This window comes from Aptenodytes forsteri, unplaced genomic scaffold (genome assembly GCF_000699145.1).
Source record: "Aptenodytes forsteri isolate BGI_AS27 unplaced genomic scaffold, ASM69914v1 Scaffold15, whole genome shotgun sequence".
Taxonomy (NCBI): Eukaryota; Metazoa; Chordata; class Aves; order Sphenisciformes; family Spheniscidae; genus Aptenodytes; species Aptenodytes forsteri.
In genome coordinates this window covers 16,682,673-16,696,194 of record NW_008795129.1, presented here as the reverse complement: position 1 = coordinate 16,696,194, position 13,522 = coordinate 16,682,673, and the positions used below count along the sequence as shown (strand labels likewise).

General features: G+C 40.9%; 1 protein-coding gene across 2 annotated transcripts in view; it reads right to left on the bottom strand.

Moving 5' to 3' along the window:
• Nucleotides 1-2,671: 2,671 nt before the first annotated feature.
• Nucleotides 2,672-13,522, bottom strand: part of ACSL5 (acyl-CoA synthetase long-chain family member 5) — a 12,031-nt gene continuing 1,180 nt past the window's right edge. Inside the window, exons 3-20 of one of the 2 annotated variants that reach the window (XM_009277869.1) lie at nt 12,966-13,030; nt 12,786-12,887; nt 12,354-12,453; nt 10,953-11,131; nt 10,215-10,247; nt 9,663-9,714; nt 9,145-9,218; nt 8,626-8,703; nt 7,523-7,657; nt 6,904-7,038; nt 6,734-6,829; nt 6,118-6,190; nt 5,183-5,271; nt 4,986-5,102; nt 4,390-4,533; nt 3,721-3,822; nt 3,264-3,335; nt 2,672-2,820 (exon numbers count right to left, since the gene is read on the bottom strand). In XM_009277869.1, the coding sequence (XP_009276144.1) occupies nt 2,680-2,820; nt 3,264-3,335; nt 3,721-3,822; nt 4,390-4,533; nt 4,986-5,102; nt 5,183-5,271; nt 6,118-6,190; nt 6,734-6,829; nt 6,904-7,038; nt 7,523-7,657; nt 8,626-8,703; nt 9,145-9,218; nt 9,663-9,714; nt 10,215-10,247; nt 10,953-11,131; nt 12,354-12,453; nt 12,786-12,887; nt 12,966-13,030 (1,787 nt within the window). In that variant the 3' untranslated portion in view covers nt 2,672-2,679. Of the gene's footprint in view, nt 2,821-3,263; nt 3,336-3,716; nt 3,823-4,389; nt 4,534-4,985; nt 5,103-5,182; nt 5,272-6,117; nt 6,191-6,733; nt 6,830-6,903; nt 7,039-7,522; nt 7,658-8,625; nt 8,704-9,144; nt 9,219-9,662; nt 9,715-10,214; nt 10,248-10,952; nt 11,132-12,353; nt 12,454-12,785; nt 12,888-12,965; nt 13,031-13,522 lie in introns of both variants that reach the window. The other variant, XM_009277871.1, reaches the window with a different exon arrangement.

Here is a 13,522-nt window from a genome sequence, read left to right as displayed (position 1 = left end):
ACATCTATACTGCAGACCAAATGGATCAATTCGTAATGGATAGCTACTAGATCAGAGCTTTTTAAAGCAAGTTCAGAAGACTGGATGTTATTTTAGCGCCAATCTCTGTATAATGGGAAAAAAAGTTGCAGAGAATTCAACTTCATTGTACCTATAGCCATCCTTACCTCAAATCTTTGTACACTGGGTATAACAGTGCTTCAAGCCTGCTGTAGCTTTCTCTAGTGCTCAAACAATAGCCTGAAATAATTTTTGCACCATTTCAATGCAAGCATGCCTACAGTACTCCTGTTTTCACTTCAGATCTATATTGGGGAAGCAGTTCATATGGCAGAAGTGGCATCCAAGAGACCAGTTTCAGACCAATTTACACTTGAATTGCTGTGTGTGATTTATTGTTCAGATAGTGCCATTACCCATTCAATTCTGTCTTTGTAACAGATGCCACAGACATGAAAAATCTAAACCACTGTAGTCTGCCACTGTGAGAAAAGGCTTAATTGCCATGAAGAGCAAACCGAGTTCAGAGATTGAGGTGTTTCCTCTTCTGAAAGAGAAGGCATCTCTACTGTATTAGAAAGTGACCTGTACAAAGTTACTACTTTCTGAGGCGTGGCACGGAAAAGTAGGCATTCTCTACTCAGTTCATAAATAAGAGATCTCTTTGAGCTGAAGAAGCACTGTGATTGGTATCTGAGTACTGCTAGTTGAAGAGCCTACCACAGAGTGGTAGCCCACACAGTGGGCTTCAACATCCAAGCAGATCTCTGTAGGGAAGTTTCACTTGTTGATAAAATAAACAAAGTATTTTCTGAGCACTGCAGCAGGTGGCATCACAGGATTCAGCCTCAAGTTTATACAGATCGCAGTTGCACTAGATTTACTGTCCTCAACTGAATCACTCATCAGAACCCAAAACCAGTTTCAGTATATATTTCTTCTTCCCTCTGGTTCTTTTTTTTCTCCCCGGTCTTACCTGGGGGAAAAGATTAAGCCATCAGTAACTTTTAAGTCATGTTGCTTTAAGGAAGCATGGGAAAGATGAACAGCATAGTTACATGCACTTTCAGAGTCTTAGAAGCCTTTATAGCCTCAGATTATGACCAGCACAGTAACACAACAGTTACCTTAAGACATCAAGGACTTTGGGCCTAGACTAGAAACAGAATTGGGTCAGTTGTTTTTACTGATCAAAGCTAGGGATGCCTCACAGAAAGGAGTGGGCCTTTCCTGACCAGCAAATCTACTGGTTGCTTTCATTTTGGGATATCTGACCAAGAGCATTAAATACAGAGAGGAACAGCCACTAGCTGTAAGAATCTGGCACAGACAAGGAGAATTGGCATAGGAAAGCTACATGTACTCCTCCTCCATGTTACATCCTTGTTAGCACTGCATTGCCTTTTGGACTGGTACAGCAGACTACTCCAGGGAGACACTGTCAGCAGAGGCAGCATACACTGATTGAAGACATGTTTCTAAAGATAGAGACAGTACTCATCTTGCCTAAATAGTTTTCTAAAGCAGCAGTTTAGCCCTGGAAAATGCTATCTGATGCCTTATTTCATGTGATAGGCTAAGCTGGAAGAATGACTTTATGCTGAAGACTTTGGCACACATTGCCTTACTACAAGAAAAGGGAGGTTGAGTAGAGGAGCAACATCTGGTCTGGCACTATCTTACTGCCTCACTGCTCAGCCACAGCTCGTGCCATGACAGCATAGGAAACAAGTTAGCTTTCTGCAGCAGTTGTGTTCTAGCTGCAGCTATCTATAACCAGGCAGCAGTAAACATTGCAGCTGAGGGTGTGGTTGCAACAGAGAAACAAGTCACCCACACAGGCTTTGGTCTGATTGTGCAGTTACAATTTATTGCATCCTATATCCTTAGGAATGACAGCTAAAGTTCTCCACTTAATCGGGCTCAAATTCTTAAGTGTAGAGGCTTTGTAACGCCATTGCATTTGAGAACGTGCAACAACTGATCCAGTGCCTCCCATAAGCTGGAGGGGCATGTTTGCTTCAGACACATGCACTTTGTAAACCAGTTGATGCCAGACTACTCATTTTCATTAAAGACAACCTATACTGTGTGGTCCAGGGCTAGGAACAGGACATTCACAACTGTATTTGCTGAACAGATGTTAAGCTCCAATTCATATTGTGACAGCTTGAGTTGAGACAGGTTATAGCATCCTGGGTGGAAAATGAAGTGTTATTTTCCTGCACTTGGTTTTTTAACTATCTCCCCCCCACCCACCCAAAACATGTAACTGCATGGAAGAGTTCCATCTGATTGCAGATCAATCCACAAAAGGTAGCAATGGAGTTCATAGTTGGAGCAGGAAAACAGGATTTGCTTTTGACAGTGAGAAGTGCATACAGCAGCCTTGTAAAGGGTGAGGCTCTTGAGTGTTTTTGTGCTTCATTCACAGTCCCAGGAAGATGAAAGTTCTGGCTTTGCCTAGACAGCTGATGCTTAGTCCTGCAAGATGTGAACACTGCCAGTTGTCAGGTATGCTACAGCCATCTTCATCTGAAAGTAATTTTTCCCAGGATACCAGAAACAATATATTTAAGTTCTCCTTGCTCCCCTCCACTCATGTGTGTGTTCCCCATAGGTCATGTAGTGTCACAGATTTGTTTGGATATTCCATGCAGTTTAATTTAAATTAGCCACTTATTCCTGCATACTTGAATAGAGGGCCTCAATTTGGTTCTGGAAGAGTTTAACAAGCTCTGCTCGCTTTGCCTTCAGTGTTGGTGTCAACAGTCCATTTTCTACAGAGAACATCTCTGTGTGGATGTACAGGTCTTTAACCTATTAAAAGAAAATAATTTAGCACATGACACTTACATAATCCCTTAGAGGACAAACAACAGTTCTTCCCAGCTTCCTTGAGCTCAGTGCAAGAACTCACTTAGCCTCAGGAGCTCCAGTAACTAAACTGTTTTTTGATGCAAGTCAAACTGCTTTTGGCTGACACAGCAAGAGGATAGGCTGGAACTACAGTACAGCTCCTGCAGCCCATGGTGAATCTCCACTCCACCTCATGGCAATTGCTGCTTTTGCCCTACACAGCCACCTGTGTCTTGGTCAAGAGACAGGCAGCCAGTCAATGTTTCACTGCCTACTTCAATCAGTTGTCCTGGGCAGCTGTCTTACTGACTGTGCCAGGATGGGACCTAACAGGAATGTAGACTTCCCAGCCATCGCATTAGTAATACAGGTGCTTGTGACAAGCAGGATTTGGAAGTACTTACTTGTTCAAAGGATTTAAGACCAGCCTCTTTCCCCAGTCTGACCATATCTTCTAAAATAGCTTTCTTCACTGCCTAGACAAAACAGAGCAGGAACAGAGTGGGTGAAGCTGCTATTTTGTAATTGCAACTCAGGATCATGCCCATTGCCCAGTCAATGAAAACTGAGGTTGACAAGAATACATGTACATATTTCAGCATTCAAGATTTCTCATATTAAGGCTACTACAAGATTGCGTCTCTCTTCTCATTGGAAAAGAAGCGGTGATAGCCCTTGAAACATCAAGGGACACCTATACTTAGTTCCAGTTTTTACTTTAAGGCTGCTTGCATGATTCTCCCAGCATTAAGGCAATTAAATTTACAAAAGAGGTGGGTAAAAATGAAGTCAAAGCAATGCAAGATTGGACTTCAGAATTAAATTCTACCTATAACCCACTAAAAAGGTAAAGCCACTCACTGGATTTTTGCACACATCTTCATAGGAACCTTTTATTCCCAGTTTTGCTGCAAATTCTGGAAGTGTCTCAGGATCAGGAACCACTATACCTATTAGAAAAGACTGAAAACAAGTGGAAGTAGTCATGTTTAGACCAAGATAAGGCATCTGAAATTGATTGTCTATGCAAACTTGATTGTGGACAGCATCTCTATACTAAGCCACATTACATCCCCATCTGTTCCCAGAATTTGGAAGGTAGCTACAAGGACATTCAAGTCACTTATCTGAGTTCTGACAGTAGTTCAGAGAGCAGTTTGTCCATTACCTGTGCTAAACACTCCAGCAATTACTTTTGGCTGGTTTACAGATTGAAGGCCTCTGCTAGCATAGGTGACACCTCTGTGGCAAAGGAATGGAGAAACATACATGGCCTGACATACAAATCCCATACAAGTATGTAATTAACTTTTACCCATCTTGTAACTTCATTCCAGGATCTCTTCTTTGGTGTCAAGAGGGAAGGCTATAGACAGCCTAAAAAGTCTGAAAGGATATTCCTATAAACATGGCACTCTTGGGAACAGATTTTCTTCAAGGACTTTTGTACATGCATACATTTGTGCTCTGATCTTCCAGAACTCATTGTGGGAGGAATCTTGCAGGATGCTCACTCCTAACATCACTTACCCTCAGGCTTTCCCCATGTACAAAGACCTGGGCTACAGGAGCACTTCTGATATAGACATTTTCTATCTTCTCTGGAGCAATGTATTCTCCTTGTGCAAGTTTAAATATATTCTTCTTCCTATCAATGATCTTCAGTGTTCCATTCTAGAAGTTAAAGATAGAGGCCATTAGTTTCAAGTATCTCTCTTGCTTCTGTAAGAAACAGAAGATAGTGGGTTTGGTTTTGTGGTATGAAAGGCACATGCTAGTCTGGAACTGGTCTTTGCTTTCTACAGAGAGAAGGGGCATTTTGTCTAATTTTTCCAGTTAGCTCAGGACATGATTAGACAGCTCCTTTATTCTCCTCTGACAGAAACCAAGACACCTTGTTGTTCTTCATTGTGGAAGTGATGTAGTCTTAACTACTGGCCTAGCAGGGGTTATCTGAGATCTTGTAACCTAATTGGTCTTTGGAGCTTTGCCTGGAGTTACTTGGTGAGTGATAACAAAATATCATGTAAGGCTTTTACCCTAGAATTCACTTCACCTTTTCAGATTACTGTAAACTAGCCAGGAATTCACATCCAAGGGATGGTTTGTATTAAGCAATTACTCACTGGCAACCATTTTCCTATGTCTCCAGTGTGGAGCCAGCCATCTTTATCAATTGCTTCTGCTGTCTTCTCAGGGTCTTTCAGATAACCCTTGAACACATTTGATCCTTTAATGCAGACCTATAGCAAGCACAGAACATTGTTAGTCACCAAGTCTTATGTTTCAGTATTTCCTGACACACAGAGGAGATGGTACCTACCTCGCCTTCATTGTTAGAAGAGAAGTAGTTCATTTCTTCCACATCATCTAGTTTTATGATATTACAAGCCAGAGGGGCTCCAACATGGCCTAAGAGAAAAAAAAAAATCCAAGGACAGTTATGTTTTGGGGATTCTGCTAAGCAGTTGGCCCTATTTGATCTAAAGCTAGAAAGACTAGGTCTTAATGGCATACTTAATGGCACTTTGTTCACTGCTTTAGCAAGAACCAGTACTGTTTAAAGGAGTCTGACACCAAATGTTCAAGAAAATTACTGTAATGCCGTTTTCAGACAGTTAATGCAGCATAAGCTAAGTCTCAATGCTTAGAGCCATTTATTGGTGTAATCAACCACACCAACCATGTATTACCCTTGCCTCCAAAGAATTCCCTCACAGAGCCTGGTATTCATTTGCATTTCATCCTCATTATGCTCTGCAGTTACTGTGTTCAAAGACAGCGACTTGACCTTGAATTTAGAATACCCAATATTAAAAACATCCTTGTTAAGATGAAAACTAGATCTTCAAGGTCAGGTAGTTCTTCAGGAAAATAGTCAAGTATCATGTTTTACACAAAGAATTATGACTAAAATATCAGACAAGTCATTTTGGAGCTAAAGCTAGTTTCTTAAAGCCTTGTCCAGTTTGCTCAGCTCTGTACAGACACTCCTTTCCTGTACACTGAGACAGCGTCTAAGCTGACCTATGTCAGCTTTATACAAGAGTATCTCTTTATACAAGAGATCCTCACTTACATGAGTCAAGAATTTGGGTACCTATTAAGCATACAGGTGACTGTGGCTACTAAGAATCACTTTGAGGTTAAGTACCCAGGATTTAACTTTCATTGAACTAAAAGCAGTAGAGCACCGAAGCTTGAGTGCCACTTTCTGTTGACAGCTGTGGGAGAGTTTCCAAGTGTCAGCTACCATACCTGTTGTCCAGTCTCCAGGCATTGAGAAAGTGCATCCAGCTGAGCATTCAGTCTGGCCATAAGCTTCAAAGATCTGTGTGAGAAAGGATGAATATTCTTTGAACATCAAGACCTTAGTGTGAAAGAGCTCAGTTTCAACTATGCCCATGCTCAAGTCTTCTTTTTAGGAAGGAAGCCAAGACAATCTTAGCCTTTAAAACTTCTTGGTCTTATTGGTGTAACCAGATGTTCTTCAAGTTCACCTATCCAAACCTTGCTTTGATCACCTCATTCTCTGAACTCTGTTCTCAACTGTACTACATTGGGAGCTCGCTGACTGTCAGGATAAGCCACAAAGCTCAGAGGCAGCTGCTTGAGTTTGAGTGCTGCATGTTCCTATTTCTGCTGCTCTATTCCTCTTCCCAGAGCCTACAGGGGAGTTTTTTGGTAGTGTAGTTTGAAGCCAGCCCTGCAGAATTTTGTTCCTGTTACAGTTAACTCAGATCAAGCAGCCTGTAAATACTGAAGACTGACAGCAATCTCCCCAGGAACAAGTTGGGCTGGACCACAGCTGTATCATTGGTCACTTATTGGGCATAACCAAACAGGTCTTACTTTAAGAAAAAACTCAGCTTACCTGACAGCCCAATGCTGCTCTAAGAAATGTCAGGACAGAGGGAGATATAGGGGCTGCACCAGTTACCATTATACGCACTCTTCCACCCATGGTTTCCTACAAGTGAAATAGAAGCCATCAGATCCTCCAATACTACATTGCTCAGCTTGCTTACACTTGGAATAACTTACCTGAACTTTTTTGAAGATTAGCTGGTCCCAAATGCTGTCATTTCGAATTATGCCCTGTTTTATTTCAGCCATCTTCACAATCACAGCAAAGTTTAACAGGCAACGTTTCACTGGGCTCTTTGCACTACTTTGTATCTGCAAGGAAAAGTATTAGTGACTCTTGAGTTTAACTCACATCTGTACCTCCAGTTCTTGCTTTGTTAGGAGGCACCATATCTTACTTCGATGTTCTAGGGTCTGTCTTCACTACTGTCATGGTCTAGGAGATGAACCACGGGGCAATACTAATTTGTGTTACTGCTGACATACTTCAGCCATAGCTTTGAGAGATAGGGATCCTTCTAGCTTTGCACTTGCTTCATTTGCATTCCAAAAGTAAACAAAATTTTTGTCTCTGAACAGCAACAGACTTAGCCTGGTCATGACTGGATACGCTGTTCTTATACTCCAGGTCCCAGGACTCTTGCCATCTCCTCAGAAAGGATTTTAAAGAATTCTTCCTGCAAAGGACTAATTAACTAGTGGTAATGCAATGATGCATTCAATATGAAACTAAACTTGTATATGCTTGCTTAGATATATGGACACAAAGATAATTTAGCTAAAATTGCTCACATACCTTGTCATATATTCTATTGAGCAGTCTTGGTACAACTGGAAATAGTGTTGGCTTCAAGGTTTTCATGTCATCTGTTAGCAACTTGATGTCTCCTTGGAAGAAGCCTACTTTTGCTCCACAGCTGTAGATCACAGTCTAAAAATTGACCAGACTAAGCTTAGTCAAGGATAATTCTTAGCTTCTTTAGCCATAATTATTTGTCTGTGGAAAGCAGCATGATTTCCAGTGCCCAGTGGTAGGAAAGTTCTTGTGTGAACAGGTTTTGAGGAAATACAGAAGGCTATCATACCTTTTACTACAATTTGATTTATAGAAGCTCAGATGCTAGATTAAGTTCTGGCATGCAACTTTGATTTGTAGTCCACGAGCACCACAAAACAAGAGTTTCACATTATGGTTGAATTCAATTAATATAAGCTTCACCACATTTGTAACAGCTGTTCTGTTTTGATATCTTTTGAGATACCTAGAAATTTCAATACAAGGCAACAGAAGAATTTAACAATTTGACAAGGAATAGGACAATACATATTCTTTTTTGAATACTGGGTTGGGAATTGAGGTTAAGAGACTGATCTGGAGACCATTACATGTAGAAGAGTTAGATCCTGCCACAAAGTTGCTGATGTTCCCTGTAGGAAGCTTTACTTACACAACACGCTGGAGGAACTGCATTAATTGGAAGACTAGAACTTCAGCTTAGGAAACAGGCAGGATGACACAGCCCAGCGGAGTAAACAGTGGAGAACATACCACTCTCTACCTCCGAGTACTAAATCCACTGGTCTTAAACTGCTTCCTCTTCATGTATTAACTTTCACTGTGTTTGACTAAGGTCTTGATGCTGTTAATTTCCCTTGCTGATTTCTTAGTAAATCACAGACTCAGTAAGGCTGGACTGAAGAACAAAGCTTCATTTAATGAAAATAGTAGCCATATCTTGGAGAAGTAACCAGGCATTATTTAGTCAGTTCAGAGGTTTTTATTTTAGGTAAGTGGTCTTAACCATTTAGGTATGGCTTCTAACAAGTGTTACCTGTCTGAACTAATTCATACATCCAAGATCTTCTACAGAAGCTTAGTAGCATGCACAGTGTACTTACCTGTACAACTCTCTCAAACATGTGAGCCAAGGGAAGATAGGACATGGTGATATCTGAACATGTACACTCAATTATGTTCTAAAGGGGAAAGAAATAGAAGTAGGTTAGTACTCCCTATGGCTGCTTGAGTTGCTCTTAAGTGAATAAAGTTTGGATCAATTTGGATGCTTTGAAATAGACACTTCAAATGACTGAAGCAACTCAGGCTCATCTACCACCTTTTCAAAATTTGCAGCTGTAACTGAGATCTAGATTAATTTTGTGTTTTGGCAAGACTTGAAATAGGGTAGTTTAGTACTCTTGGCATTTAGGGCTGACTCATTCTAGAATAACTTCTGTGTAGAAGTTCTTGTTCAAGGTTAAACCAAGTTTCTTGCAATACTATTGTCCCATTGAAATATGGGAACTTAGGAAAGCATGAGTTTGCTGGGAGTGAATGGTTTGCAAAAAATGCCCACGTTAAAGCTAGTTTCATGACTGAGTGACATAGCCTAGAGATCACCATTAGCAGTAGCTTACCTCTGTGCTTCTAAGGAAGGCAGCAGCATTTGCAACAACATTTTGATGTGTCAGCATGGCTCCTTTAGGGTTACCTTTGGAGAGATCGAGCAAAGTCAGCTGTGGCTCTGACTGCTTCTGCTGTCAGTTTCCCATGTCTTGTTTGGCTCAGTTTGTACTGTCTTGGTATTAGGCTCAGTCATAGCATGCATTGTCTTAAGAGATCATAAAAATGCCTCATCTTGAGTGCTTTCAGCTATGGATATTATATAAAGGAAGCGTCTACTGAAACAGCAGAGTAATTAGGAGTAGCATAGAGAATGCTGAAACAAGATGTTTCTCTAGCCCCTGTGGGTCAGAATACAGACACAGTTAAACAACCAATCTCTAACATTAATACTCTGTATTTTTCATAGGATAAGACAACATGAATTTGGCTATTCCCCCCAGCTCTAAGAAGCTTTGTCTTAGTGTACTTGACTTGTAGTTTTAGTGGGGAAGCAGTTTTAGTGGGGAAGCATCACTATATATTCTCTTACCTGTGGTTCCACTGGTAAAACACACGATGCAAAGATCTTCAGGCTTAGGAGGCTAGAGGGAAAAAGCCACATAAGGTCAACAGAGTAAGGATTATGTTGCTTATCAGTATTTACATACACTTCCTAAAGTGGGGTGAACCAGGAATTCTGTTTGGAAACAGCAAGACAAGATACAAAAAAAAAATCCTGCCAGCCTCCTCTACTAGCAGCATGGCAAGAGGTCTTTTCAGAGACTAGTTTTGCAAGTTTATAACTGTTCCACAGAGATACTTACAACTGGTTCTTTGATGTTGTTTCTTCCCAGCTCCTGTGTTAGAGAGAAAACACAGCTTAACAATTGCAACAGAAAGACATGCAACAACAGTAGATGAATAGGTAATTGCATTTCAAATGCAACATCTGTTTTTACTTTGCTTCTTGATACTCTGTCTCATTCAAAAAAAAACAAGATACAAAAAAAAATCCTGCCAGCCTCCTCTACTAGCAGCATGGCAAGAGGTCTTTTCAGAGACTAGTTTTGCAAGTTTATAACTGTTCCACAGAGATACTTACAACTGGTTCTTTGATGTTGTTTCTTCCCAGCTCCTGTGTTAGAGAGAAAACACAGCTTAACAATTGCAACAGAAAGACATGCAACAACAGTAGATGAATAGGTAATTGCATTTCAAATGCAACATCTGTTTTTACTTTGCTTCTTGATACTCTGTCTCATTCAGAGGGAGATGTTGGTCTTCCTGAATTTAATACACACAATTTGGAAAAGCTGACTCCTGGCATTGTGGAAAGTATGAATTTGAGTGTGTAGAAAGTGATCAGAACTATTTAAGGAATTTGGAAGTCCTGAGTGGAGATCTTTCATTTTATTTGATGTAGGCCACATCTCTTATACTTTACATTTGTGCATCATATCTGGAAGATTAAGCCTAGTATTGGGATGTCAAAGCAGCCAGTAATTTGCACTTACAGTTTCAATTAGACTCATCTGTGAGCTTAGAAGCCTGATAAATCCTGTTACAACTGCACCATGAATTAAGCTAAGGAAGTCTTCAGTTTAATGCATACTGACTGTCCACAACATATGGATACAACTTTAGTCAATGGTTTGAACTCTGCAAGTCCATTTGGCTAAATATACCAAGTTTCAAAATGACTGCTCATCAAGATCTCAGGTACAGGTGTGACAACTGGATAATGCTTACATTAAAGTGTCATTGTTGCCAGAGAAGGCCCAGATGTCTAGCTGGCAAGGTAGTCCTCTGCAAGATCAAGCAGAAGCCTCTAGTCACCTACCTCAACCTCCTGCAGCGCTAGAATTTCAACTCCCACTTTAGCTCCTCTGTCTTTGAGCTCTTTATCAAAGAGATCCATGAGAATGACAGTCTTCAGACATGGGGTCTTTTCTTGCTCACAGTTCTCAAGCAAGATCTGTGCCTTCTCAGGCTTGTCACAGACCACTATGCTTATGTCAGCTACAGAAAAGAAATTACATTTCAGAAGTCTGTTTAGAAGACATGAGGCAAGTGAGTGACAGCTCAGTAGCACATACATTTAGAACATAGCATTGGTTTGTTCTAAAGCCATTTGCATTTGTTCATATGGATTCAGTGGCTGGCTTACAGTGCTAAGAAGGTTCCTCCTACCACAGCCAACTGATTGGGCAAACTTGAGATTCTAGCTATACAAAGTGAAGGCAAACGCTGAGGAACTGAAGACAAATATCTTCAGTCAGTCAAGATGATAAGCATTTAAACTTTTGGTATTGCCATAAAAGCTCATAATTGTCCTCACTGATTGTTTAGGTTTATCCATCTTCCTTAAATCTAAAAGAAATTTAGACCTGTTTGGAAGAGGTAGCTAAAATTCTTGAGTTAATGCCTCAGCTTCCCTGCATGTGCAAGAGAGTTATGCAATTACAAAAGCATTTCCTATTAAGTCAGCAGAAGAATTGGATTTGCTGGTTCCCCGTTAGCCTAGTAAGTCACAGCTATGTAGTCCCAAGGCAAGACCTGTTTGCAAGATTCACCAGCATAACTGTTGAAGTGATTTTGCTTGGCAAATCCTGTTTATGGGTTGGATCCCAGATTGTTGTGGCAGCAGTGGATATTTTTTTCACCCCATATCTCCCCTGAGACCAGGGGAAGAAAGTTTGAAGATTTATTCAAGCTTCCTCACCAGTTTCTTCCATGATGGCATGCTAGTTGTTGCTTCTGTAAGACAACAGGCCCTAACCAGATAGATAAAACAGATCTAGGCATATATCTTTACCCCTCCCTTCTCCACTCTTTACATCCTACAACTTTAAGTCAGAGACACACATCTAGTCTCAATTTGCATGCAAGCCTGTCTGCATTGTCTGATTGTTTGGCAGTGTGGGAGTTCAAGATTGCAAAACCTCAAATGGCAAATAGTTGAGCACTCTGACTGCAGGATGGTCCACAGGATCTAGCAGGCCTTCAGTGGACTTGCACTCAAGACACTAGGAGACATAGAAAGCCCACTGGCTTGTTCTAGGCATTGAACCATGTCCCCTGCAAAGCAGCTTCATTTACAGAAATTAAGCGTCTATAAAAGTATAAGAGCAGTAAGGTTAAAGCTACTCTGATTTTTGCATCAAATTCCCTTGAACTTCAGCCTTCTCAAAACAAAGCTTCTTAGAGAAATCATTACAAAATAGTGAAAGTCAATATTTACCTTTGTTAACAATATATACAATGGCCTCTGGCCCCAGAGTGTCATAGAGTGGAACAGCAACCATTGAGTAAGTGTAGCAGGCATACTCTGAAATGATCCACTGAAGAGAGAAAACAGTACAGCTAAGGAAAACTAGCACCTCACAAGACAGGACTACCTACAGATTTCATACAGCTTGACTAGTCCATGCACACATTAGCAGTGGGGGTTGTGTAAGGAGCATGTCCATGAGATTCTCAGAGTAGTGAGGGTTCAAGATCGTTGTATTACATGCCTGGCCTGGTATGTGCTCAGTCAGTAATAAGAGAACTGGGAAGGGAAAAGCCAGTTGTGATTGTTCCTCATGTGGCCTCAAGCTATTTAAGTACAGACCCTCCTCTCTCCCCAGGGTGTCAGAATATTCTGGGAAAGAATATTCAATTTGTTGCTTACCTCTGGCCTATTCTGAGCAAAAATGCCAATAAACTGGTTTGATGATGGTTTGCATCCTTTTTGCAGAAGCCCTGATCCCAGGTATTGAGCTCTGTCCAAAACCTGTAAGATAGTTTTCCCCCACTTTAGTGTTACAAGACAGTATCCAAAATTAAATCATCTGTCATGTACAATACTCACCTGTTTATATGTCAGCCACTGATAAGGTTGGTTGGGTTTTCTATAGCCTAAACAGCTGCCATTTCCTAATGGAAGAGTTCAGAAAAGCAATTGTAAAGCTCAGTACTGAAGTTGCATTGCACTGCAATGCAACACTTTAAGTGGGAAATATTTTCAGTCAGACATCCAGCTAACTGCATGGAGCATGGAAGTGCACAGTGTCCATAGTTAAGCACTCTGCCCAAACCAAGATTGTAAGACTATTGGCTTTATCCTTACAAGCAATACTTCCAAGATCTGGTGATATTCTCCTGTTTCACAACCCACGTGAGATTGAAACAGCTTGCAAGCTATCACATATTTCCATGCATGGGACCCCTGAAGTCACAGGTGCACAAATTCATACCTGTTGTAAGCAGGCAGTAATTTTACACTAAAACCCACATCATAAGACAAAGCAGAGGTGTTTCCCACCAACTCCCTCTGATGCTTAGTATCTGCTGACTCTTCACTGAACTCTGCCACGTTAAGCTTCTGATGTTTGTTCCTGCCCAGACTGCCAACTAAGACTACTTCTA